This window comes from Rhipicephalus sanguineus, chromosome 6 (assembly GCF_013339695.2).
Source record: "Rhipicephalus sanguineus isolate Rsan-2018 chromosome 6, BIME_Rsan_1.4, whole genome shotgun sequence".
Classification (NCBI taxonomy): Eukaryota; Metazoa; Arthropoda; class Arachnida; order Ixodida; family Ixodidae; genus Rhipicephalus; species Rhipicephalus sanguineus.
The window spans coordinates 61,563,939-61,591,368 of record NC_051181.1 but is presented as its reverse complement, the minus strand read 5'-3'; the positions used below and the strand labels follow the sequence as shown (position 1 = coordinate 61,591,368).

Below are 27,430 nucleotides of genomic sequence, written 5' to 3'. Positions count from 1 at the left end.
CCTCGGGACTTCGAGACCGCGGAGGGTAGCGCGCGCCCGCTGAGGCCGGAGCCCCGACAAAACGACGTAACCGCCGGCCGGCGGCGAAGAACAAAGAACAAAGGATCGACGCCGGCCGGAGCAGCCAAAACGCGTACGCACCCTTCGAGGTCCCCAAGTGGTCTCTCCCGAACCTGGTCGCGCGCGCGCCCGCCGCTTCTAGGCGAGCGCGAGCAAAGTCCAAATCCTGCCAAAATTGGGCCAACGGGACACCGTGTTTAACCTTCGAGGGCGGGGTGGCAGCAAAGTGACGGCGATTTATGACTAGCTGCCACCCGTCCGGTCGAGAGGAGAGGGACACGAGAATTCTCCAAGGGAAGATGACGTCGAGCCACTGGCGCGGACGCCTGAATTCCCACATCGTGAAACGCTACTATGACAAGTATGGTCAACGAAGCAGAGCCACCGGCCATATTCTCAAACAGTAGATACATCAGTTGCGGAGGAAACAACCAAGTATTTGATTGTGGCAGGTCTACTGGATAGCAGATGAGACAGATCAGGACATGAAACCGACTTGTTTGTAACGCAGAAACAGGTGCATTATTGGTACCTCTTTTTCTTCTTTCTTTGAGGAGGCTTCATTTATAATGACTTGCAAATCTGTGCAGTAAGTCGTCACACTAATGTTTTTTAAAAATCAATTCCCTTATGTAGCTAACACTTCAAACAAACTAAACCAAGGAGTTTTTGCTCGTACTGCATGTCTGAGCTGTAGTTTAGAAGTTTCTCGGTGACATGCTTATAATATTGAGATGTGTTTGTAGCCCCGCCACAGTGGTCTAGTGGTTATAGCGCTTGACTACTGACCCGAAGGTTGCGGCATCGAATCCCGGTCGCGGCAGCTGTATTTTCGATGGAGGTGAAAGTGCTTGAGGTCCGTGTGCTTAGATTTAGGTGCACGTTAAAGAACCTCAGGTGGTCGAAATTTCCAGAGCCCTCCACTACGGCGTCTCTAATAATCATATTGTGGTTTTGGGACGTTAAACCCCAGATATTATTATGATATGTGTTTGTTCTCTTTAAATCCTAAACCATTTCTTTTGTTCCAGTAATTTTGTATGGTTTCTGCTGTAATAGCCGGTTAATGTCAGTGTAGGTACCACAAATAAAGAAGTAATTTTTTGGTAACCTTGCGAAAGAATTTAAATTATACTTGCAGTTTTCACGTTTCCAGCTTCTTGAAGTAGCATACATATTTTAAAATAAGAGTACAGTGGACTTTCAGTAAACGGAAATCGCTTAAATGGAATTGCTGCTTAAATGGAAGAACCGCCTTTAGTATGATTGTTTTCGTACCTGAATGTTTCAAGCCAGCTCATCTCTCAGTAAATGAAACTCCTGTTAAATGGAACATTTTTCCTGGCCCCTTCAGGTCCCGTTTAATGAAAGTCTACTGTAACTGAATCTTTTATTGCGATCGCAATTATATGGACGCTCTCGGCTGGTTTTGGCCGTCGCCGTCATGTCCCGTATATGTATATGTATGCATGTATATATATATATAAAAGGCACAAAGAAAAATAATTCAGAAATACTTTCCGACGCGCGGAATCGAACGGGCGACCTCTTGCTCCGCAGCGCGCGGCGTTAGATGGCTAGGCCACGATGAGTACAGTCTTTCAGCGTGCTAACGGTGAGCTATTTATATACACCATTTACTTCAGCTTGCTTTCTTGTTCACCAGCGAGATGGTGCGAAGTGCGCAAGGGGCGCGCTTTGTTAGGTCATCGCCCTGCTCATAGCGTTGTGCGCGCGCCGCCGTGCACTTCGCCCTTCAGGGCGTGGTTGCCTGCATGCGCGCTTATCTCGTGGAGGGAGGAGGGAGGGGTGTATGTCTTGTGCTTTCACCGCGATGTCCGCGCTGAAGTTACAGAGTGTACGAAGGTCACTTCGCTCGCTGCAGTGGCCGCGTTTGCGAAACGAGCATGCTCTTTAAATAAGTAACAACTGTGACACTTGATAGTTCACGCTCGTCCTATGTGTGTTCTTTTCGTGCATCCTTTGCGCTTGAGCGACGCGCTGGAAATTTCAAGCGAGCTGCTTTCCGTTCTTTGCATTACATTCCAATTTGTTGCTATCGCATTCATTGCTTCACTGTTGTGGCGAAACTTTGACTTTTTTTTTTTAGGTGGACGACCTGCGGCATCCCACAGAAGCACCTCCTCTGGTTCGGTGCTGCCACGCACGATCGCAGACTCTGCTGCCGGTCGGCTGGGCCCAGGAGAATGGGTTGACCCTCCTGGCACCCCCAGGTGAGTGGTGAAGCAAAACTAATCATCTTTTGCTCTTTAGTCTTCTAAGTACCACCAGCGGACAGAAAAGGTATCTTATAAAGGGGATTCATTACAAGTAGGCCTGTTCAAAAGTTAGACTGCTTTGAATATTTATTTATTTATTTATTTATTTATTTATTTATTTATTTATTTATTTATTTAATTTCAATACTGCTGCTCTCAGCTGAGAGCGTAGCAGGAGGGCAATACAGATAGTCAGTACAATATACGAAATGTTTACAGGATAATAAACTATGCAAACGAACGTAGAAAAAAAAAAGGTTACAATAATATATCATAACAACAAACAGTGGTTACATAAATACATATGATCAACTTGCATACATTTATCAAATCAATCAAGTGACACTGTGTTAAGGTTGAACACCATTTGTACAATGAAGCAGTAGTATCACATCCCATGAAAAGTATTTTCAGACAAAGAGAAGAGGGAATTAGCCTGTATGTTTTCCTAGCTGCGCCAAGGGGAGGCAACCGACAAGTACTAATGCGGAATAGGAGTAGGCAGTATGACATCTGATTGGGACAATACTAGTTGTGTGTACCTTCAATTTTATTGGCGAATTCCGAGAACGACTTGGTGTTTGTGATAGATGGGTGTAGTTGATTCCATTCCCTAATGGCAAGTGGAAAAAATGAATGTTTAAAACTTTCATTACTATATGAATATTCTGTTAGTTCATTTGCATGCCTTTGACGCGTAAGTCGAGATTCGGAAAACGAAATGTATTTGGACGCGCTTATCCTGAAGTTGTTGTTGAGAATCTGAAACAAAAACTTTAGCCGGGCTTCTTTCGCTCTCTCTGACAGCGTTTTTAGACTGGATGCGTTTAGAAGGTTAGTTGGCGAGTCTGTGCGCCTGTATTTGTTGTGGATAAATCTTATGGCTTTTCTTTGCACTGCTCCCAGTTTTCTTAAGTTAGTCTTCGTATGCGGGAACCAAACCACATTGGCGTACTCTAAAATCGGTCTTATAAATGTCTTATAGGCGAGAAGCTTAATCGGGGTAGGAGCTAGTTTTAGGCATCTTTTAAGAAAAAATAACTTGCGTAGTGCTGCTGCGGTAATGTTATCGACGTGCTGGGTCCAATTAAGGTCTGCAGTAAGCGTCACACCTAAGTATTTATGGTCGTATACTCTAGTCAGTACGGTGCCGTCGACTGCATAAGCGAAGTGGGAAGGATCTTTTCTTTTAGTTGTCGTAATCACGGCGGATTTTTTTACGTTAATTGACATCTGCCATAGCTTACACCACTCGGATATTGTGTTAAGGGAAGCACTCAGAGTAAGGTGGTCTGTATAACTATTAATTTCCTGGTATATAACACAGTTGTCGGCAAAAAGTTTAATGTTAGAATTGATGTTCATTGCAATGTCGTTAATATAGATTAAAAATAGCAACGGTCCAAGAACTGGCCCTTGTGGTACGCCTGATGACACAGAAACAGTTTTTGATGTAGCGTGTTCAAAGAATACAAACTGTTTTCGATTAAGCAAGAAGTCCTTAATCCAACAGGTAAATGGACTGTTACCCAAGACGGCTTCTAATTTTGCGATTAATTTGTTATGACATACACTGTCAAACGCTTTTGAAAAATCTAACAGGACCATATCTGTTTGACTGCGGTTGTTGAGGCTATATGCAAGGTCATGTACAACTTCGGTCAATTGTGTAATAGTTGATAAACCGTTTCGAAATCCATGCTGGTTGGGAGAAAGAAAGTGTACTCCTTCAAGGAAAAGTGTGATGTGTTTAAAAATAATGTGTTCTAGCAGTTTACACGATGTACTTGTGAGCGATATAGGCCTATAATTGGATACCATACCTTTATCTCCTGATTTATGTATTGGTATGATTTTAGCTAATAGCAATTTTTGCAATTAAATACTGTAGTATTCGTACGAATACTACAGTATTTTAATTGCAAAAGGATCGACGGGTGGGCTAGTTGGTAATTCATATTCGTTCAGCGAACTGGCAATGCGGGAACGGACAATGGATGTGGAAGAGCGCTTGTGTTGTGTGGTTCTTCATCATCCGTTGTCCGTTCCCGCACTCCCAGTTCGCTGAAAAAATATTTTAATTCCCTTCAACGCAAATTTAAGTTTCTGAAATTTCGAAGTATTCAAAACGAATGGACATACTTTACAGCCTGTAACCTGCCTGCAAAGGTGGTTTCACTGCAGCTTGACGCTGCTGTGCCGTGAAACCGCATAATGAGGGGATATCCACACTGCCTCAAAGCCACATATCGAGGTTAAAGGGGTGGTGCCATCAAATTTCGAGGCTATAACAAGCCTGTTGTGGGTTTCCTTTGTATGCAAGGACATTCCACACGAAGGGTCGGACACAGCAAACGTTTAGAATATATTTTAATTCACTTCCAAAGTGTACCTAAATGCTCATTCTCCCGATCGAAACCCATCGCTAGCGCGCCAACACTGACGTAGATCTGTAGGATGGGCAACGAAAGTTGTAGTGACGTCACACCAAATCTGCTGTAGTAACGTGAGTGACCTCCGGACCTCCGCCACTTCCGCAACGTACGTACCGGCTGTAGTGAACTAGAATACATTCTAGTTCACTATATATACCGGCAAAGCATCGGTTGCTACATCACTCGCCGAGTTTCGATCGCTTCCTGGTCATGTGCGTCACAGCCTTGTGTGGTCATGTGACCACGCCTCCTACACTTCTACGTCACTGCCGAACCTCGGCGCCCAGAAACGGAAACCGAAAGTTGTCCAAATAAAAAGGCGATATTATATTATTTAGCGAGAATACATGAATTTTGGTGCGTGCATCATGCTTCCTGGAGCTATAGGAAACGCTTACAGCAAAGAACGCGCAAGCCACAAATTTGGTGGCACCACCCCTTTAAGCGCACGTATTAGGTGCACCCCAATTGATATCTTTTTCAAGCTTAAAAAGCGTGTCATATAGGCTTATATGGGCTAAGTATGGGAAATTTTAAAACTTTGCGTGTTTAACCATTTATAACTTGCAGTTTACTACAATTAAAATTCTGCTACTGTTTGAATTTGTTTTGAAATTATTTGTTACCAATTACCATTCGCTTCAACATCGCTTCCAATCAAGAAGTGGTATTCACACAAGGTTACCAAGTTCACATAGTGGCCAAATTAGCTAAAATCTGCGTGTGATATGCAAGTTGCAGCGCATGCATTATTTCTAGGATGTAAAGGAGGGGAATCAATTGACAGGTGCACTTTTGTTGGACACAGCCATACGAAGCAAACAGATGAAGTCAAGGAAAGCTTATGGGAAGTTCCATTTGGGATTCTATAATTTAAAAATGTAATTACGAGAAAAGGGAAACGAAACTGGACGAAAGAACAACTTGCTTCTAGTGGGATGTAATACTGGCAGACAAGAATACTCGTATCATCCAATGGCTGTGCCCTCACCATGAGGGGGTTAGGCTCCTTCATGACGTACTTTGCCGAAAGAACAAGCGATATGCTGTTTGAAATGTAATTGTAAGCTGCTTGCCACGTGCAGTGCTATAATATATATGGATCGGCAGTGTTTTCTGACCATGTTCCAGAAGCTTTGCAGGACCCCTTTAAATATTGGAACAAATGCCTTGTTCAACGCATGAACTGACATGCACTCAGTGGTGGGAGAGGGCTGCCCACAACTGCGGTAGAAGTTCAGTAAATAAATATTACTTAAACGCAATTGCTGCTTGAATGGAGCTGCCTTTAATGTGGTTGGTTTTTCTAGTATTTGGATGCAGACTGTGCAGGCTTCTAAATGAATGAAACTCCTACTAAATGGAACATATTTTCTTGGTCCTCTAACGTTCTGTGTAACGAAACTCTTTTGTAATGCCTGTGCTGCTTTCTCACATTCTGCATTTTTAAAAAGTCTCGCACACTTTCTTTTTTCTGCTCTTCGTCACAGGCTACCCGTCCGAGACATTCAGCTGGGACGAGTACCTCAAGTCTTTCGGTGCTAAAGCGGCGCCGAGGTCGTGTTTCCATCTCGTGAGTGTCTTTTTCTTTTTTTTGGAATGCACATTTTCTCTTTCTGCACGTGTAGTCTTCCGGGCATTTGGAAAATGCAGTGACAGCCCACGTGGCTGCCCAGGTCTGAGTTGTCGCTCGACGTCGCACAACTCTGAGTTGTCGATTACCCCATCTTCAGTCATCGTGCGACCGCTGTTTGTAGCACAATATCAATCTTGGAGTGACTCACCTCAAATAAACGTGCAGGTGGCAAATTTGTTTCTTAGCGAAATGGAATTCCCTGTGGCATGTAGTGAGCGTACGCTATTGTAAAATCTTGAGCAGGTGCAACTGCCTCCCTGCACATTTTCAGCTGTTTAAAATTAATGCCAACTACCTAGCAGGTGTACCCTCCCTCCCTTTTGCCCAAATCTTCACTCGACCACCTAAAGACAGTCAAATCACTGCTCATCTTTGACAACTTTTGCCATCTTTGTTTGTGTGACATTTCACGTTGCAGTGGGTCAAAGCAAAACCACTACTTTCAATAAATGTGATAGATGAAACAGTGGCTGGTATTGAAGCAGTCGTGGAAGGCAACTGCACATTTGTTTAGGTACGTAATCAATGTTGTCATACACCACGATAAGCACGAACCATATAGGCCAATAAATCCTATCTACGATGACTGCTTAATCCTTATGACAGTGGTGAGCAACAGCTCAGGATATCAGTATTGCATGCCAGCAGTTAGGTACGCGCAGCCAAGCAGTAGGCAAATTTCTTTATTGGATCCTGCGATCAGTGGTGCATACACTTTGAGTTGCACATTCACTGTCATGGGTGAGTGTCAGTAGACGAAAGGTACTAGATGCGAGTGCACAGAGCATGTGTACATGAATGCACATTTTATTAGTGGCACAAGCACTGAGTAACACTGATCGCTAGCTTCCAGACCACCCTGTCAAGCACCAGTGTGAGTTGCCCAAAAACCCTGATAAAATTTTTTTTAAATAAGAAAGGGATAGAATGGGTTCAGCTAAGGATTGTATATGATATAGTGGATGTCTAGGTATGTCCTAAATTAAAATTGGAGCTATGTAATTAGTAGAGTTTAGTATAATCAGCAATTACGTCTGAGAAACTCATCGGATAGGGCTCGTTGCGGCACCTGACACATCAGATTTAACATTAAATAGGATGGAATACTGGGCGAGTTGGTATCGTCTTGGCTAACAGCTTGACTACCGTGGACGAAGAAGGGGTCATCGCTCTGTGAGCCATGATGGATCAGCCTCACCCTTTCCCCTCCCCGATATAAGAATGCGTGCCTGCTTACGTCACCAGCTGCTCTTCTGTGTGTGCCATGGTACAGTGAACTAGAAGAGGGGCTTAGAATAACAGAGAGCTGAGCTAGTTGGCAAGTATTCATTCTAAAAAGATAGGGCGTGCAAACACGGACACACGAAAGAAGTCAGGACACCACAAACGCCGACTAACAACTGAAGAGACGCACAACAGCGGAAAAGAAAGAAGGCACGAAAACTTATCTGTGCATGCCCATGCAACAGGCGAACCTATCAATCTGGCACGCGTGGGGGTCTACGTGGAAGATAACTGTTAAGGCATTTGATTTCATCTTTATGCAAGTTATGAGATTACCGTATTTACTCGAATCTAACGCGCACCTTTTTTCCGGAAAAACGAGTCCAAAAATCGCATGCGCGTTAGAATCGAGTACTGAAAAAAAAAAAGAAACTCGGTTATCGTATTGCCATCGACATTTCAAAATGGCCGCCTCCTATGCGCCTTGGCCATTTCTGCCATTTTCTTCAGTTCGTACGTGTGCTGAGGAGATTGTCATCCCATTCTGCGTTCGCATCGACGGCATGGAAGTGCCGACTCCAAATACTCGACGAGTGTACCATGATGCCGCATTTAAAAGAATAGTTATTACACGTGCAGAGAGACGGACGGAAATCGGGCCACATCGCGGTCGTTCGGATATAGTTCGGAGTTCCCGAAACGTGCGTGCGAGACTGGCGCAAACAGAAGCAGAAGATTTTTTACAGCAGAGCTTCACGAAAAGGTTTCAGTGGACCAAAGCAGGGCCGGTTTCCCGAAATCGAAGAGTGTTGACAGCGACAAGGAGTTGTCCGACAGCGACGAGGACTGATCCATTACGCGACTCGTATCGCCGCTGTAGTGGTGACTTTTAGCGGCAAGGCCCGCTTTTTGACTTTGTGTTTTACTTTTTTGAAACTTCAGTTCTTTAAAACCCAAATACTTGTTCTTCTGAATGTGCGAAGTTTGAATCCTGTGGACTTTTTTTGTTCTTTTCTCTCACGAAAAGTGGGTGCGCGTTACAATTGATGTATTACTTTTTTTCTTTTTTTTTTGGTCGCGGAAAACGGGTGCGCGTTACAGTCGAGGGCGCGGTAGAATTGAGTAAATACGGTGTGTTAGAAAAACTGGCCACCCTGTATACGAGGTGTCTCTCGACGGGGAGGATACCAGAATCTTGGAAGAATGCCGACATCATCTTGATCCATAAGAAAGGGGACGTCAAGGACCTGAAAAATTACAGTCCCATAACCTTACTGTCCGTTGTCTACAAGCTATTTACAAAAGTAATTGCTAACAGTTAATACGACATTAGAGTTCAATCAACCAAAGGACCAGGCAGGATTTCGTACAGGATTCTCAACAATAGACCATATTCATACTATCAATCAGGTGATAAAGAAATGCGCGGAATACAACCAACCCCTATGCATAGCCTTCATAGATAACGAGAAGGCATTTGATTCGGTGGAGACATCAGCAGTCATGCAGGCACTGCGGAATCAGGGCATCGACGAAGCCTATATAAACGTAATGGAAGAAATCTACAGCGGATCCACAGCCACTATAGTCCTCCATAAAGAAAGCGACAGAATCCCAATAAAGAAGGGCGTACGGCAGGGAGACACGATCTCTCCAATGTTATTCACCGCGTGTTTACAGGAGGTTTTCAGGGCCCTAGATTGGGAAGAGCTAGGAATAAGAGTTAATGGAGAGTATCTCAGTAACCTACGATTCGCTGATGACATTGCATTGATGAGTAACGCGGGAGACGAATTGCAGCACATGATTACTGAACTGGATACGGAAAGTAGAAGAGTAGGTCTGAAAATTAATATGCATAAAACTAAAGTAATGTGGAACAATCTTGGCAGAGAACAGCGCTTTGCGATAGGTGGCGAGACACTGGAAGCTGTAAAGGAGTATGTCTACTTAGGACAGGTAGTAACCGCGGAGCAGAACCATGAGAGTGAAATAACTAGAAGAATAAGGATGGGTTGGGGCTCATTCGGCAAGCATTATCAAATCATGAATGGTAATCTACCACTATCCCTCAAGAGGAAGGCATATAACAGCTGTATATTACCGGTACTTACCTACGGAGCAGAAACCTGGAGACTTACAAAGAGGGTTCAACTTAAATTGAGGACGACGCAGCGAGCGATGGAAAGGAAAATGATAGGTGTAACCTTAAGAGACAGGAAGAGAGCAGAGTGGGTCAGGGAACAAACGGGGGTTAAGGACATCATAGTTGAAATCAAGAAGAAGAAATGGATATGGGCCGGGCACGTAGCACGTCTGCAGGATAACCGGTGGTCATTAGGGGTAACTGACTGGATTCCAAGAGATGGCAAATGCGTGAGGGGGCGACAGAAAATTAGGTGGGTAGATGAGATTAAGTAGTTTGTAGGTATAACGTGGCAGCAGAAAGCACAGGACCGGGTTGATTGGCGGAACATAGGAGAGGCCTTTGCCCTGCAGTGGGCGTAGACAGGCTGATGATGATGACGATGACGATGCAAGTTAATCGACGGTTGGCTCACGCATGCGCTACCACTATTCTCGATATGCCATGCTTCAATCGTCAGGCGTGTTTCATCATTTCTATGCCTGTACAACACTGCGCATTCGTTGAATTTTGGCGTGCACTTACAATCTCGGCAATGTAAAGATAGATTAGAAGGTGAGCCTCTGGTTAGCGATCTCTTATGTTCCAATAATCTCTGGTTAATGCAGTGGCCCGTCTGTCCTACATAGAAGCGGCCGCAGCTGAAAGGGACCTTATACACCACACTCGTACGGCAATCAGTGAATTTGTTGGTGTGTTTACGAAACAAATATCGGTCCGCTTCTTGTCTTTTACTCGCTTGTGGCGACCACTGCGCACAGACCTACGCAGCCTCCGTCTTGTCACTGATTAGCCCGGCGTGACACAGCTACTTGCTGCAACACGCTTCCGATAACAGACAGCGCCACGCAGTTTCGTCGGAGGCTTACGTCACCACTGCTGGCTATATAACCCAAGCTACCAAGCTTGATTTCATGTTTGTTTCTCTAACCTTCCGAAGCGCAGCATCGGCATGCTTGCCCTGCTGCTGCTACTACGTTAATAAACATCGTTTCGTTATATGTTGGGATCCGTCCTTCACCGACTCTGCATCCCACATCTGGTGACCCGGAAAACGAACAAAGCGCACCGCCATGACCCGGACCTTGGAATGACCTTCCAGAAGATTCCACGGGACCTTCACGCCGATTCAACCGACCTCTGACACGCCTATCACGATGGCGCTGCGACCGGATGAAACCACGGCTCACTGCATCTTGCTGCCGCCGGAGTTTCCCGAATTCTGGCCGCAATGTCCAGCCATCTGGCTCATCAAGATGGAGGCTGGTTTCTCCCTGCGTAACATCGTCTCGCAGCAGGACAAGTACGCCATCACGGTAGCTATGCTTCTTCCTGCTCTGCGACGCGTTGTGCCTCCTCTTGGGCCGCAGGCATACGACCAACTTCGAGGGTTCGTGCTAGCCCCACCGCAACCGGCAGCAACCGTGCCCGCACCCGCCGCAGCAGCCGTGCCCTCGGCACCCGCTCCGGCAGACGAGCCCTCGGCACCCGCTCCGGCAGACGAGCCCTCTGCACCCGCTTCGGCAGACGAGCCCTCGGCACCCGCTTCGGCGGACGAGCCCCCGGCAGCGCCCGCTTCGGCGGACGAGCCCCCGGCACCGCCCGCTTCGGCGGACGAGCCCCCGGCACCGCCCGCTTCGGCGAACGAGCCCCCGGCAGCGCCCGCTTCGGCGGACGAGCCCCCGGCACCGCCCGCTTCGGCGGACGAGCCCCCGGCACCGCCCGCTTCGGCGGACGAGCCCCCGGCACCGCCCGCGACGGCAGACGAGCCCCCGGCACCGCCCGCGACGGCAGGCGAACCCGCAGCAGCAGACGAACCCGCACCATGGCCAGTCGGAACTGTTCCCCAGCCGATAACAACCGGCTACGCATGTGGCGGGGACCACCCTCCCGCGCCCGTCAGCTGTGATGCGTCGACCACTGCATTTCGACCACCCTCACCACCGGCAACACCAACGCGTCCCTCTGCTTGGCTCGCTGCCGCGAGCCACGCGCAATCATCGTGGTCCTCGCCCGCTGCATGGTTCGCAGTGCCGTCCACCGGAACTGGTGGAACTCCTTACGCCTCCCGGACTTCTACAAGCCCTGAGGGCTCTCCACTCCGCGGGGGGGTGATGTGGCGACCACTGCGCACAGACCTACGCAGCCTCCGTCTCGTCACTGATTAGCCCGGCGTGACACAGCTACTTGCTGCAACACGCTTCCGATAACAGACAGCGCCACGCAGTTTCGTCGGAGGCTTACGTCACCACTGCTGGCTATATAACCCAAGCTACCAAGCTTGATTTCATGTTTGTTTCTCTAACCTTCCGAAGCGCAGCATCGGCATGCTTGCCCTGCTGCTGCTACTACGTTAATAAACATCGTTTCGTTTTATGTTGGGATCCGTCCTTCATTGACACGGCATCCCACACGCTCATTCTTCCTCTGCACAGCGGCACAAATCTTACCTAGCTTATTGGCAGCCGTGAAAACAACATTAAAGCAGTATCTACTTCCTATTTCCTTTAGCCTGTGAGATACGCAATGAATGTATGGTATACCTACGACACGTTTCTTCCTGTTGCTTTCTGCGACCATGCTCGGACTTAACGTAATGGATTTCTTTAAACGTTCAGCGACAGTGGCCACTGCGTAATGAGGATACCCTACATCTAAAAGACGTGTAACCTGTGCGTTAAAGCTATCACTCATTTTGTGCTCACACGACTTGGTGAGGGCTGACTTAAGGCAAGACATGGTGATGCCGTTTTTTACAACCTTCGAGTCCTTCGACGAAAAATTTAACAGCGGTTTCGAAGATCTGTCCGTGTCCGTGTTTGCACGCCCTGTCTTTTTAGAAAGAAGCAGGGCGGTGGGCTGAATGGCTTCGAATGCATGACGCCGCCGATGTCTCACTGGGCTTTAGCAATGCACCAGGGCACACAAACGCCGAGGGGCGTGCGACACTACGAGACACCCAAGTCAAGGTTTAGGGTTGCCTCCGTATTTATTTTTTTCGTTGCTGCACAGGATTTTCTTGCTCACACAGTGTACTGTACAAGCAATAAACTCAGCTTCGGTTGACTTCTGGCACCAGAATGTTGTAAAATGCAGTTCAAAATGCAGCAAAAAAAAAATTGCGCATAAACGTAATGAATATATGCCTAAACGAGAGTCTCAACGGCAGTTGATCAATGTAGGCCTCGTGCTGGAGCCAAAATGTTGTCTAGGGGACTTGCCTTTGTAATGGTGCTAATTGATTTAAAAAGGATATGCAACCTGGTCGTGGGCTTCAAGTTTGCTTCTGGAACCACTGGTTTCAATGTCAGCAAATCTTCTCCACGTTTACGCCGGTTACTGCACCAAACACCTGTCTCTAACGTGTATTGTGATGCATTTCCGGGGGCTTCTGGAGTTGTGCTCTAAAAACATGGGAGCTGAAGTATTATGCCTTACTAAGTAGCAATTCTCCTCAACACCAGCATTGTTAGGTGATGGCAGGTTGTTATGCAGAAGAAAGTTTCTTTGTTGGATCCTCTTAGGCTTGTATTGGTTCTACATATTGCTTGGCCTGAGTCCCCTGTCATTTGCCCCGTCTACTGTGCAGGAAGAAGACAGCCTAGGCTTCGAGCCAAACCAGAAGCTAGAGGTGGTGAACGGCAAGAATCCCAATGAGGTATGCAAACGCTTGCATTTTTTTATTAATGTAATCGTTGACAAGCTAAGAATCTAATGATGACTACTTCAGTGTAAAGAAACAACCACGTAAGAGATACCGCAAACACAAGTGCTGAATAGCAACTGGGTTTAATGAAGAAAAGACATCCCTTATAAATGCCGAAGTGAAGCATGGCAAAGGCAGGACAATGACGTGATTAAAAAAAGGGGTTGATACCAAGCGAACAACGCAAAACGCAATAACAGCCATCCAAAGGTGTAGCACGAACAAATCTTACTCTTTAGTCTATCTTTGCGTTCGGAAACCCGATAGCCGCATCCAGAAGATAACTCTCTGCATCAAACAAAGAAAGAAGTGGTGCTGAAGCACTTGCTGCCAAATTTCTTAATATGGTAGGCTTTTATGCTAATACGTGTGGTCTTGTCCTTGCTTTTGCCAAGAATCGTTGTCCCTTCAAACGGGGACATACAAACTGTGCATTTACTGACGTGCGCAACTAAATGTTTGTACTGTGCTTTGTTGGCTTGGTATCAGCCCTTTTTTTTATGTCATTGTCTCTTTTTTTACATCATTTTTATGTCATCTACATCAGTAAGAGGTGTCTTCTTGGCATTAAACCTAGTTGTTATTCAGTGCTTGTGTGTGTGGTATCTCTTCCATGGTTGTTTGTTTGCACTGTTCCTGTACTTTTAATCAGTTCTGTATATTTTTAGTTTGGTCAGGGCTGTGTTTTAAATGCGAAGCATTTCTTAGCGAACTTCTGCGACTTTGAGCGCATCTATCTATTTATCTATCTATCTATCTATCTATCTATCTATCTATCTATCTATCTATCTATCTATCTATCTATCTATCTATCTATCTATCTATCTATCTAGCCGCCTACGACTTTGTGCTCTCCTGGTCGCTTGGTTCATCGAATGTGCACCAAAATTGGTATGGTGTAACATGACTGTATGACGAACATAAATGACAAGTCATAACATGAAAATCATGACACCATGTCATGTACAGCATGACTTACGTGCCACGCTCATGGTGCGCTGGCGGCCATTTCGCTAGCTTTATATACACCAAAATTGGTATCTTGCGACGTGACCGTGTAACGAACATAAATAACACGAGATAACATGAAAATCATGACACGCATGTCATGTACAGCTTGACTTACGTGCCACGCTCATGGAGCGCTGGCGGCAGTTTCGCTAGCTTGATATACACCAAAATTGGTATTGCGCGACGTGACTGTATGACGAACATATAAAAACTCGAGTTAACATGAAAATCATGACACGCATGTCACGTACAGTATGACTTACGTGGCACGCTCATGGGGCGCTGGCGGCAGTTTCGCTAGCTTGATCTACCCCGAAATTGGTATTGCGCGACGTGACTGTGTGGCGAACATTAAAACACGAGTTAACATGAAAATCATGACACGCATGTCACGTACAGCATGACTTACGTGCCACGCTCATGGGGCGCTGGCGGCCGTTTCGCTAGCTTGATCTACCCCGAAATTGGTATTGCGCGACGTGACTGTGTGGCGAACATAAAAACACGAGTTAACATGAAAATCATGACACGCATGTCACGTACAGTATGACTTACGTGGCGCGCTCATGGAGCGCTGGCGGCAGTTTCGCTAGCTTGATCTACCCCGAAATTGGTATTGCGCGACGTGACTGTGTGGCGAACATAAAAACACGAGTTAACATGAAAATCATGACACGCATGTCACGTACAGCATGACTTACGTGCCACGCTCGTGGGGCGCTGGTGGCCGTTTCGCTAGCTTGATCTACCCCGAAATTGGTATTGCGCGACGTGACTATGTGACGAACATAATAACACGAGGTAACATGAAAATGATAACACGCATGTCACGTACAGCATGACTTATGTGCCACGCTAATGGGGCGCTGGCGGCCGTTTCGCTAGCTTGATATACACCAAAATTGGTATCTTGCGACATGACCGTGTGAGGAACATAAATAACACGAGGTAACATGAAAATGATAACACGCATGTCACGTACAGCATGACTTATGTGCCACGCTCATGGGGCGCTGGCGGCCGTTTCGCTAGCTTGATATACACCAAAATTGGTATCTTGCGACATGACCGTGTGAGGAACATAAATAACACGAGTCAACATGAAAGTCATGACACGTATGTCATGTACAGCATGACTTGCGTTTCATGCTCATGGGGCGCTGGCGGCCGTTTCTCTAGCTTGATCGACCTTGAAGTGGGTATTGCGCGACGTTACTGTGTGACGAACATAAATAATAGGAGTTAACATGAAAACCATGATACGCATTTTCCTCAATGACATACAAGACGATGTATGCAGCTCTTTGCTGGCTGCTTCGCATTACATCGATTCCCACAATGCGTGGGATCTGCCGGCTTTTTTATTTGTCAATGTTATTCCCCAACCAAATGGGATTCGGTCCAACTCTTGATTTCACTTGGAAATCGACAATCTAACACTGACAAAATGGCACAAAGTTCAAGAAAAGAAAATTTGGCCAACTTTTTCATCTTTGTCACTGCGTAAAGAGAAATGCTTGAAATTAAAGTTTTGAACGAATACCAGTGTAACCTTGTTTAGTGTTTTTTTCTCTAACGTTTCTTCAAATTCACTGTAGTGTTTCTTCTTGATGTGTGTTTTTAATGAGAGTTTTTTCTTCTTGTCCTCCGCCATGTCTAGCTGTGTGTTGGAACAGTGGAGCGGGTGTGCCCTCCCCTAGTGTGGGTCCGCCTGGAGGACAGCACCGAGGGCGGCACCAGCGTGGTGCTTCCGCTGCGCTCGCAGCAGCTGTTCCCCGTGGGATGGTGCGGATCAAACGGATGGCCCCTCCGCAAGCCCCGTGACTGGGCCCCTCCCCGACGTACCCCCGCACCGTCGCCGTTGAGGCGTGCAAGCGGCAGTGCAGCGGCACCCTCATCATCCACAGCGGCTGCTGACACAACCAGGTGCTGTGAAACAACAGTTGTCCATGTTACGCTAAGCACACTCACTCACTCACTCACTCACTCACTCACTCACTCACTCACTCACTCACTCACTCACTCACTCACTCAATCAATCAATCAATCAATCAATCAATCAATCAATCAATCAATCAATCAATCAATCATTCATTCATTCATTCATTCACATTAGAACCCTACTGATACACTTCTGATGGGACCATATAAAATAAATCTAAGATACGGTAAATGCAAGAACTGAAAAACAGGAAAAAAAAAATTAAGATGAACTGCTCAGAATTCACTTTCAGTGCTTGCACTTGAAAAACCATGCAACATTTCCTGGCATGTTTATTCACACATAGCACAAATAGTTTTTCAAGCACTTGCAGTGCCATATCTTTTTAATAAATGTAGTACTGCTGCAGTTGACACCTAGCAAACGATCACTATATCTGTGCGAATAGCAAAATTTTGGGTGCGAAGCGAATTCGAATAATAAAGATTGAGTGCGAATCGAATCGAATAATTTTCGAATAATTTTCAAATATTTCTAGAATATCTTTTGAATACTTCGAAGTGAAATTGCAGAAAAAAAGTTAGAGGGGATTCCTAAGCATATTCTTATGAGATAGCAACATGAAAGTGTTTCTTTTAGCTAGGTTGATGAAGCACTGGTGGGGGGTGGTGTTTCATAGTTGTGTTATGAAGAATGAGGCAATGTAGAGGCCGAATTCTATTTATGTACATGATTTGGTGCAACCAAAGTGTTGCCGACAACACTTTACACGTGATAGGCAAAGATGCCATTTCCTCAGCCTCTCCTCCTGTTTCAACTTCTGTGGAAGCCCAACTGATGTGGCGGACAAGGGTGTGCTCCCTTGAAGTCTCGAGTTCCAAATCTGCCTCGTAGACGTCGATATATAAGAACATCTGAAATTTTGGATGCTAAAAAGCTTCGGCGTCCGATTTTTCGGACTTCCTGCCCAAATTTCAGGTCCAAAACAGAATTAATTGAACCCCCACCTCTGCCACATCTTTCATCTCCATGTTGGAACCAGCGTTTTCTTGAGTTAATACATTTGCGGCCGTAGCGGAGCTTGAAAGGCAGCTTTGCCGCAATACTGGGGTGTGATGAGGTGGAGCATATCGAAAATCTAGGGACCACTTCCAATCTGACGTTGACAGTCTCTTGGCTAAGTTTGACCATAACGGAGCTTGAAAGGCAGCTTTGCCGCAATGCCGGGGTGTGATGAGGTGAAGCATATTGAAAATCTAGGGACCACTTCTAAACGGATTTGGACTGTCTCTTGGCTAAATTCGACCATAACGGAGCTTGAAGGGCATTCCACAATACGAGAGTGTAGTGAGGTGAAGCATATTGAAAATCTGAAGGGGTCACTTTTAATATGACGTTGACTGTATTTGTTTTTGGGAAGTTCGAATAGTTCGAATAGTAAAATTACAGTGCGAATCGAATTGAATATCAAACACTATTCGAAATATATTCGTAATTTTGAATATTCGCACACCCTTAACGATCACTTTTTTTGATACCTTCGCAAGATTGTCGCTGGGTGTGTCAGTGATGACGTAACACTGTTGGCGTAGTGTTGAACCATGGCTCATAGTAGACACCCAAACGCATTGCAAAAATTAAAGTTCTCCTGGAAGCGATTGTCCAAGAAAATGGTCTTTGGTACACGCATCGGCACACTCTGCCACAGTGTAGTTGACGGGTGGAACTGCGGAGGTGAGAATGGCGTCATCCACAGAGATGTTGTCAATGTATGTGATTCTGTTGGCACCAACCGTTGAAGGTGTGAAAGCACTAAGCTTACGCAGCACGTTTGCACGACCACCACAATGACCACAAGAAACACTAAAAGACAGCATGAGAAGACCGTTGACTACTCCTACAAATAACAACAATGATGAGTCGATGCCAATGCGATGGTGGAAACAAATGTTAATCTTGAATGCCTTGCTTTTGTGAGTGCCAAAAACCAGTTCAGAATTCATTACATCATAGATGCCACCTTTGCACAAATCTATACAGTCGAATCAATACGATCGACTGAAAAGGAAAAGAAGATGGCTTTTGCCTTTGAGTCGTTTTAGGCAAATGCCCTAAGGGACCGTGCGAATTTTATTTATGCCTGTGCTATGACAACTTTCATGAAATTTGTCTCACTTTTGTACAAATGTTCTGCTTATTTTTGCGAAGTCGACATTCTGAGATATTCGTAAATAATTTGAAAAATATTTATATTTACTGAATGTGGTGGCTGTTTGATATGAAATTCGAAATTTTGGAATATTTCCACACCCTTACTACTTCCTCGTAATTTGGCATACTTTCTTCAGCTTTTATGTTTACGCAAAAATTCTTTCGTGATCGTTTTTTTTAGATGAACATTTATTGACTTCTTTCATAAGTACCGTATTTACTCGAATGTAACGCGACCACAATTGTAACGTGAGGGGTGACCTTTCAGTGCCGAAAAAAAAAAAAAAAAAGAACACGAATGTAACGCGAGTAAAGCGGGGGGAAAAGAGTACCTTTATTTGCTGCACATGGTAGTGGCAAAGACATTCCAGTTTCTAAATATAAAGTGAGTTTTGTTCATTCGTCGCTTTCATTGCCATCATCGCCGGTGGTCGAGCCCTCTTTGTCACTTTCTTCCTCCCAGATGAGGTCATCCTCCGCGCCATCCGTATAGTTCGATATACAGCACTTTTTAAACGTGCGAACTATCATGTCGTGCAGCAGGCCGTACCAAGCGGCGGACACCCACTCGGCAATATTCGCGGCGCTAGGTCGCTTTATCCTACCTGTAGGTGTCAAAGCCCGATCTTCTCGCATCCATTCTCCGTACAGCTGCCGCATTCTATCCTTAAATGGTTTGTTCAGGCAGACGTCTATGGCTGCAGCACAGACGTCATACCTCCGGGAATAACAGCGAGCTGCGTCTGAGTTTCCCGCATCAGCTTCTTCACTTCGGGCGTCAGGTGACCGCGAAATGAGTCGAGAACTAGGATGGAGGCGGGGTGGAGGAGCGCACCTGGCCGTCGGCACCACACAGTCTTGACCCAGTCAAGCATAAGCGGAGTGTCCATCCAACCTTTTTCTTGGCAGTGGACAATCACATCCCTGGGGAACAGCTCCTTCGGGATGGTTTTGCGCCGGAAAATGATGTATGGCGGCAACTTGCGCCCATCCGCCAAGCAGGCTAGCATCACGGTTAGCCGCGTTTTCTCGTTGCCTGTTGTCCTTATGCGAACTTGGGGGGCACCTGTTTCGCTGACAGTGCTTGACATAGGCATGTCCAAGAAAACGGGAGTCTGGTCCGCGTTGCCAATGTGCCCCAACGGCATTTGCGACGAGCGGCGCAGGTCGAGCACATAGCGCTGAAACTCCACTAGCTTCGCTTCGCAATCTGCTGATAGCTTCTGCCTTATCGACGTTGTTCGCCGGAGGGAAAATCCATTTCTTTGCATGAACTTTTGTGCCCATCCACGTGAAGCCTTAAAGTTCTCCCGCGGGATCCCCATCTCTCGAGTTACGTCTCGGGCTTTCCACTGAATCAGCTCAACGTTGACCCCCAATAGGCGATTTCGCTGCTCAACCACAAACTCCGCCACTTTTTTTCGAGTTCTGTGTGACGGCCACAACGAGGTCCGCGGAAGCCTTTTCGGCCGGGCTCACTCTTGAAGAGCGCTTCACGCTGGAGCCTCCACCCACGAATAGTAGATTCCGCCACATCTAGCCGTCGAGCCGCGGCTGAGTTCCCGATTTCCTCAGCCATCAGTATTACACTTCTCTTAAAGCGGGCATCGTACTCGCGCTGCCATTTGCTCGAGCCGAAGTCGCGGAAGCACAATGGAAATGAACCGCCCGCAAAACACGTCGCGAACAATAGGATTGGATTGGACTGGATTCGATGTTGCCAGCGTGCATATGTTGCCAGCGCAAGGTTGAAAGATCGCTAGGTTTGTCGTAGCCATTTTAAGGAACCAGTGGGGCGGCACCGCCAAGGCACGATTTGAGGTGCTTCGATTATAACGCAGACCCCCAAATCACTTCGGAGTGATTTTGAAAAAAACTCGCATTACATTCGAGTAAATACGGTAATGTCGTGCTTCTAGCTTAGATTTTTTTTTTAGACAGAGATGCTGTTTGTGGTTGTGCATAGCCTGGGAAGCAATCTGTTTTTATTCTTATCCGCATCCGTACAGGCACATGAGAGATGCGGGCTGATCCCAGTCTGACAGTGTCACGTGATGACGTCATTACCGGCATCAGGTGATAATGTCAGATGTTAGATGACATCATCACAAGGTCAATTCAGCTTCCTTGCCATTGGGCGGTGAGGTTCATGCTTGACTGGATAGACGCTGGATTTTTTGTTTCGTCAAGCATATAATGCTTTTGCACTCATACACATAACATTGTCTAACACGTCTTTACTGATCATCTGCCTTCGCAGGCTGGAATGGGTCCTCAGTTTTTCTTTGTGTGTGTATGTGAATAGTTGTTTGGGTTGTGGTAACACGTCCTTGTCTTCTTGTTTTGTTTTTTTCACTGCAGCAAAAAGTCTGGATCTGTGGAGGCAAAGTCAGGTGAGAGTTTGTGCATTGATGCAGTTTCTCGGATTGCTCCATCATTGTGGGGACAGCTTAATTTCAAAAGATAAAGCACTAAATAGGGGCCAACTCGAAATATTAAACGGGACACTATTATAATCATATATTTTGGCTTCTTTAAAGCCCTTTCATACATGTGCCACTGGCGCTTTCGCCAAGTAACACCAACCTTTGACGTGCACCTTTTGTGCGCACCTGTTCCAGTGACGTAACTTCTGCTGATGGTGTTTCTCCCTTTCGCTGGCTCCTTCCTCTTCACGAATTTTTGCTTTCACACTGGTCACAGGCTTACAGTTCTACGCACCAAGAGGGTAGCTAGCTATATTACTCTACGAGGGTTGAGGCTCAACCTCGTGGTATGGTATTAAAACAGCTATGAAGGGCTTGAAGAGGTGGGGATGTAGGGTTAGGATCTCCCTTTTTGTTCCAACACTTTGTACCTGTCACAGTAGTTGTAGCAGCAGTAGACAGTGCAGATGTTGCTTCTATTTTCTACTAGAAACTGGTGTTGAGACAACTTAAGTTCCACTTGGTGCCAGAAGCTGAGGAGATGAGTGGGAGAGGAACGTGCGGAAGGCGGGTAGGTTGTACTCTGCCCAATTGGCAGAAATGTGTACGTGTAGAGGGGCTTCAGTTCTCATTTGTGCCATGTCTGGTGAGATGGACTGACACTGACTAGTCCAACAGCAAGTTTTATTGAGTATCATTGGCATGTAGAGTTTTCCTCTGACCTCTAATGCAAGAGGGCTTAGAATGGTGTGGCAGGTGTTCAAAGTCAGCCAACCATGGGGCAGGAGGGTAGGTACACCAGAGTGACATACAATAATACACCTTGGTGAGAGCTGCTGGGAATCAAACAGTGCTGAAAACAGGATACAGAGAAGAAGAATGGACATAGTTTGCACTAATAAAACACACCGTTGGCAACATGCACTGAAAGTGTTTTTGATGGGAACATGTGCTGCCAAGTGGCAGCTCATAGCTTTTAATAAGTTTGCGATGACCGGCATTGTCGTAGGTTGGTGCCCCGCACTGCACCTGAACCACCGGTGCTTCTCGGGCCCACTGCTGTCCAAGGGGCGCCTGGCAGAGCTCCCACGTCAGACGGGGCCAGGTCCCGTGGCGTTGGTGCTGCGCGAGGTGCTGGCACAGCTCATCGGCGTCGCCTACAAGCCCAGCCGGGTGCTCGCCATCCTCCAGCTGCGGGGAAGCCCAACACCAGGCATGCACCAGCAGATACTCAAGGCCAAGTGAGTAGACCGTCCAGCACAATCATTGGCACCGGAGGCAGAGCATATTCAATGAGTTGTTAAGCGCGATTGCCCCGGAAAGCGGTTACCCCTGCGTTCAATTCCCCATAGCAGGACAAGTTTTAAGCAAACACAAGGCTTTCTTCTGAGCAATGAATATGCACTTTTTCTAGTGCCTTCATGTTCAACGGGTAAATGACTCTTATTATTTTTCATCAACTTCCTTCTGCCATGCGAGCTTCCATAGAAATGATTTGCTGCATAAGATAAAACAAGTTTAGGGATGAAGCACATAGGGAGTACACTGTCCTGCATCTTTGTATCGGTTGCTTTTCCTGCGTGTCTTCTTGACCATGTGTAAACTTACAGTGTCGCAAAACTGAGTGATTAGGTCGAAGAGAGTAATGCGGCGTGCACCTTAACGCTTTCTTCAAAAGTATTGGTGACATACAGGGCTGCATCGTATGCATCCTCAACCCTTGTGGCAAAGCTGCTGCGAACAGTGCAACAGTCAAACACACTCATCGTTACCGCGCATGCCACATCCTATTGCCTGGCCAACTTTGTTCTACATTACAGTAAAACCTCGGTGATACGATCACGGCTCGTACGAATTTCGGGGTGATGTGAATTTTTCTGTGGTCCCGGCCAAGGCCCATTAGCCTGCAATGTATTGGTGTACGGTTGTTGCGAACATATTTTCACCCAGCTACGTTTGATACGAACGTATGCTAGCGCACAGGTACGAGCACGTGCTGCCCGCGCTGTCGCGGAAGACGAGGCAGTCACGCGCAGGCGCGGGTATGCGCGACCATCAACGGTGCGTCCTTGCCTCCAAGATAGTGCGCGCGAACCTTGGAGGCAGGGGCGTAGCCAGAAATTTTTTCGGGGGTGGGGGGGTTCAGTCATACTTTATGTATGTTCGTGCGTGCATTTGTATGTGTGCGTGTATATATACGCAGGCAAAATTGAAAAATTTCGGGAGGGCTTTGAACCCCCCCAACACCCCCCCCGGCTACGCCCTTGCTTGGAGGCTTTTATGCGCCTTTGCGTTTAGATTACAAATGATGTTGACGTCGCGCTTTTTTTTCCCAACACGTTGACACGTGCTCCTGTGCTCGAGGCAGCAGCGTCTTTGTACTGTGTTAACACGTGCCTGCCACGTCGATTCTATGAAACAAGACTGAAACTTGGGCTGCGGGTTCGTCATGAAGTCCCATGAAAGGTGGACGAAGACCCCAAGAGACGAAGCGGACAGCCTTGGCGAAGGAGCTTGACCTCTATCTATCGTGTGCAAAGCGCTTCTTAAGTCACTTTCGCCGCAGTACTCCGGTGTCATGCAGAAAAGCGTAGTAAGATTAGGAAGGGGCGACTAGCGGTCACGGGGCACCACACATATGGTTCATTAAAGGGACACTAAAGGCAAATATTAAGTCGACGTTGATTGTTGAAATAGCGGTCCAGAAACCTCGTAGTGCTACTTTTATGCCAAGGAAGTGCTTATTTTGAAATAAAATCACGTTTTATTGGTCCGCATCGCGTTAGCGCACTTCAAATCACCCGCCTGAAATCCGACTTTCATACGTAACTGCTGCCGTGCCCAACGTTGCCCGCCTTAACTGCGTGGCCACCGACACTAGTAGCAGCAGAGCGAAAGTAGCGGGACCCACAGCAGCAACAACGGCCATCGAAGCCATCGAAGCTTGCCGTAATCGCCGCAATGGATGTGAACGGAGAACTTGACAACGAGACATTGGCTCGCTACACTGGGCTCCAATTCAGCGACTTGAGCCCCGATGAATGCGGTATGCTGCTGAGGGCTCGTAGCGCCGGCGTTGTTGCATGCGGCATTTTGTCTAACTTTCTGTCAGAGCGACTTTTACGAGCGCGCAAAACACACGCGGCAGTACGCGATCCCGAAAGTACCACTGAGACGCGACCGTGTGAGCGAAGCAGGGCACCGGGCGAAGCGCAGTTCGGCGAAAACGGAACCTTTGAACCACGCGCGCCATTCCCCATGGCAACACCACAGAGGTTCTTTTTTCCATGAATCAAACAGAAACGAACAAACAGCATTTTATTACGTCTTTTGATGCACGGAAGGTTCTTTTTTTATTGCTGCTAGTTTGATTACTAGTGATTTATTGTAGGCAGACTCTCATACGTCATCGGGATCACTTCGAAAATGTCCCACACGTGGCGCTCATCATGTGATACATTTAGCTTAATTTCTCAGTAAGTAGGGCACTGCTGTTGGTAATATTGCCGTTTTAGAAGTTGTCATACATTGAGCTTTCACTCCCCTTTAATTACACACGCATGCATGCACCGTATATTTACGAGTACAAGTATAATCGTTGACGTCTAAAAAGTAAAAGCTTTACTGGGAATCATTCAAAGCTGTTCATAACGTCGCTGCGGCCCTGGGAAATACTAAATCAAAGCGTATGCCAACTTTCTTTTGTCGCATACTAATTTTTCATGTTTTCTGGTGATATGAACTTCGGATGATACGAATATTTTTGGTAACCCCACGGGATTCGTATCGCCGAGGTTTTACTGTATCATGTTACGGTGAATCATCTCACCAGAGTTTTCCATGCAGGTATAAGGGAAAGACATACCGTGCCACGGTGGAGACTGTGCGCAGCAGTGGTGAGGTGGGCGCGTTCTGCCGCGGCATCTGCGAGAAGCTCGAGTGCTGCCCGAACCTGTTTGGGCCCACGAGCTTCGGCGAGAACTCCTGCCCCAACAATTGCTCTGGGCTCACCAAGACTAAGTACAGTGAGTAATTAACGTTATTTGCGCGCTTTTATTGCAAGAGCCTCCTACAGACTCGGTATTTAGATTCTGTAAAGCCTGTGAAGCCCATTCGGCGTGAAACACATGTAGGCCTGTCCATACGAGGCTTTGATACTGTATGTATATGCAGTAAAACCTCGTTAATTCAGATCTCAAGAGAGTGAAAAAAATGTCCGAACTATCCGAATGTCGAAATAACGAATGCATAACAAAAACGCACATTTTTCAATTCCTTTATCGCATACCTTTATTTTGAGAAGTAGTCCGTGATGCTCGTTTGATTTTTTGTGGACAGCTGAGAGGCAAGGACTAGTTTGCGGGCATGTGACAAACCCTCTAGCGCAAGAGTATTGTCTGGGACATCGTAACAAAACTCCTCTAGAACGACGAGAGCGTCCGCGTCTTCTTTTGCGGTACGACGCACCGGGTGTAGTTCATCGCACGGGTCTTTGTTGGACGCCTCATCCGTCTCACCGAAGGCAGCCCTGATGATCTCGTCATTGTTCAAGTGACCGACGACGACGACGCCGTCATCAATTGTAACGTAATCTGCAAGCTCCACTTCGGAGGGGAAGCAGGCCAAGGAACACCATATCGTCGGAGGCCTTGTTTCTTTGTTATCGACACTGCCGATACGCCGATATGTCACAACGCACCGAAGAGGGGCAAAAAGAAGCACAACCGACGCCTACATGTCCGCACGCTATCCGCCTGAGGGCTTGTTTCTTTGTTATCCGTTCTCCGCCAAAGACAGGATGATGATGATAATTCCTGCTCCTAAACGCCACCTTGCGTCCCCTTTCATACGTTTTCGAAAACAAATGTGATTTTCCTTGGCCTCCGCGATGGGCATCGACAGCGCACCGTTGCTATGCCGTTGCTGCCAGAGCCCATCTCGGAGACCATAAGTTTGCGCATGTGTGGCAAAGAAAATGCAATGTGGTAAATATTATGGCCTCCGAGACACAGTTTCAGTTTCAGTTCCGCCGTCCTTGGCTTGCCTCCAGTCCGAATTAACCAGTGCGCGTGCAATTTTGTGTCTAATTAGCGAATGTTTGTTGCGACAGGGCTATGAACATTTTTGAAGGGAGGGTGTGGGAATGACGAATTATCCGAATTTCCGAATTAACGGGGGCTGAATTAACGAGATTCTACTGTATGTATGAATGTACAGTGGAACCCCGGTTTTACGGCGGATTAGTCCTGTCCTGGTGAAAGCCCCATAGATGCAATGCATTAAAAACCTCAATTATCCAACGTGATTTTACGCCGAACCCACGTTACACGACGATCCACGCGAAACGGGGGGGACCAAACGGCGAACAAGAGGGAAATGCCGCAGGCGTCTTTCGTCGCACCGGCTCTTTCAGGAGGTCACACAATCGCGGGGAGCACCCGATCGCAAGCCGAGGGCTCAGAAAACCGGTTCATCCCGCCTTTCTGCTGTTGTTCCTTTTTCCCCCTCGCCCTCCTAGCAGCCGCCGGGCTGCCGGCGCCGCTTGATTACAGAGTAGAGGCATAGAGTCAGTAGAGTGGCAAGGTTGTGGTATTCCCCCATTTTCTTCACCCTTTCCGAGCAATCATTTTCTCTGTCGTCGCGCACTAGACACCGCCGGAGAAGTGTTCCTTTCTTTGCGAGCAGCCGTTTCAAAACAACACGTGTTGACATGCGCGGCTACACAAGATGTCGCGAAAGCGCACAGTTTTGTCGCTCCGTGAAAAGCTGCGAATCATCGAAGAAGCCGAAAGGCGGCATGGAGCCACAGAGGCAAGCATTTCCCGGGAGCTAAAGATAGCGGAACCTTCGCTGAAAACTATCTTGGCGAACAAGGCTTCGATTTTTGAGAACGCAAGCAAGTTCGGCCTCAAGCGGAAGATGGCAAAAGAAGGTGAGCACGAGAAGTTGAAAAAGGTGCTGGTGAAGTGGTTGCTTCAAGCGCGGAGCTCCGCCGTCAATATTGACGGCGCCATCCTCAAGGAGAAGGCCGACCTCGTGGCGTGGCGTTGCGCCTTGGCATTGACGATCTTAAGGCATTGAACGGGTGGTTGGACCGTTTTAAAAAGTGGAATAATATCGTCTATAGCTGCTCCTGTGGAGAAAGTTCGACAGTGAACGTTTCCACAGTGCAGGAGTGGAAAGAAACACTGCCGTACTTGATCGCGGCATACAAGCCTTGTGACGTGTTCAACGCGGATGAGAGTGGTATCTTTTATCACATGCAACCAGAGCAGAACCTCACCTTCAAGGGTGACAGCTGTTACAGAGGGAAGCGCAGTAAGGAGCGCTTGACGGCTCTGTTTTTTGCCAACG

General features: G+C 46.9%; 1 protein-coding gene across 1 annotated transcript in view; it reads left to right on the top strand.

The window, feature by feature from the left end:
• LOC119395822 (scm-like with four MBT domains protein 2) overlaps window positions 1–27,430 on the top strand; it is an 84,769-nt gene that overhangs the window by 25,081 nt on the left and 32,258 nt on the right. The window contains exons 10-16 of the mRNA XM_037662827.2: window positions 2,171–2,294; window positions 6,265–6,347; window positions 13,370–13,438; window positions 16,158–16,423; window positions 21,012–21,043; window positions 22,086–22,317; window positions 24,923–25,101. Coding sequence (XP_037518755.1) covers window positions 2,171–2,294; window positions 6,265–6,347; window positions 13,370–13,438; window positions 16,158–16,423; window positions 21,012–21,043; window positions 22,086–22,317; window positions 24,923–25,101 — 985 coding nt within the window. The remainder of the gene's footprint in view (window positions 1–2,170; window positions 2,295–6,264; window positions 6,348–13,369; window positions 13,439–16,157; window positions 16,424–21,011; window positions 21,044–22,085; window positions 22,318–24,922; window positions 25,102–27,430) is intronic.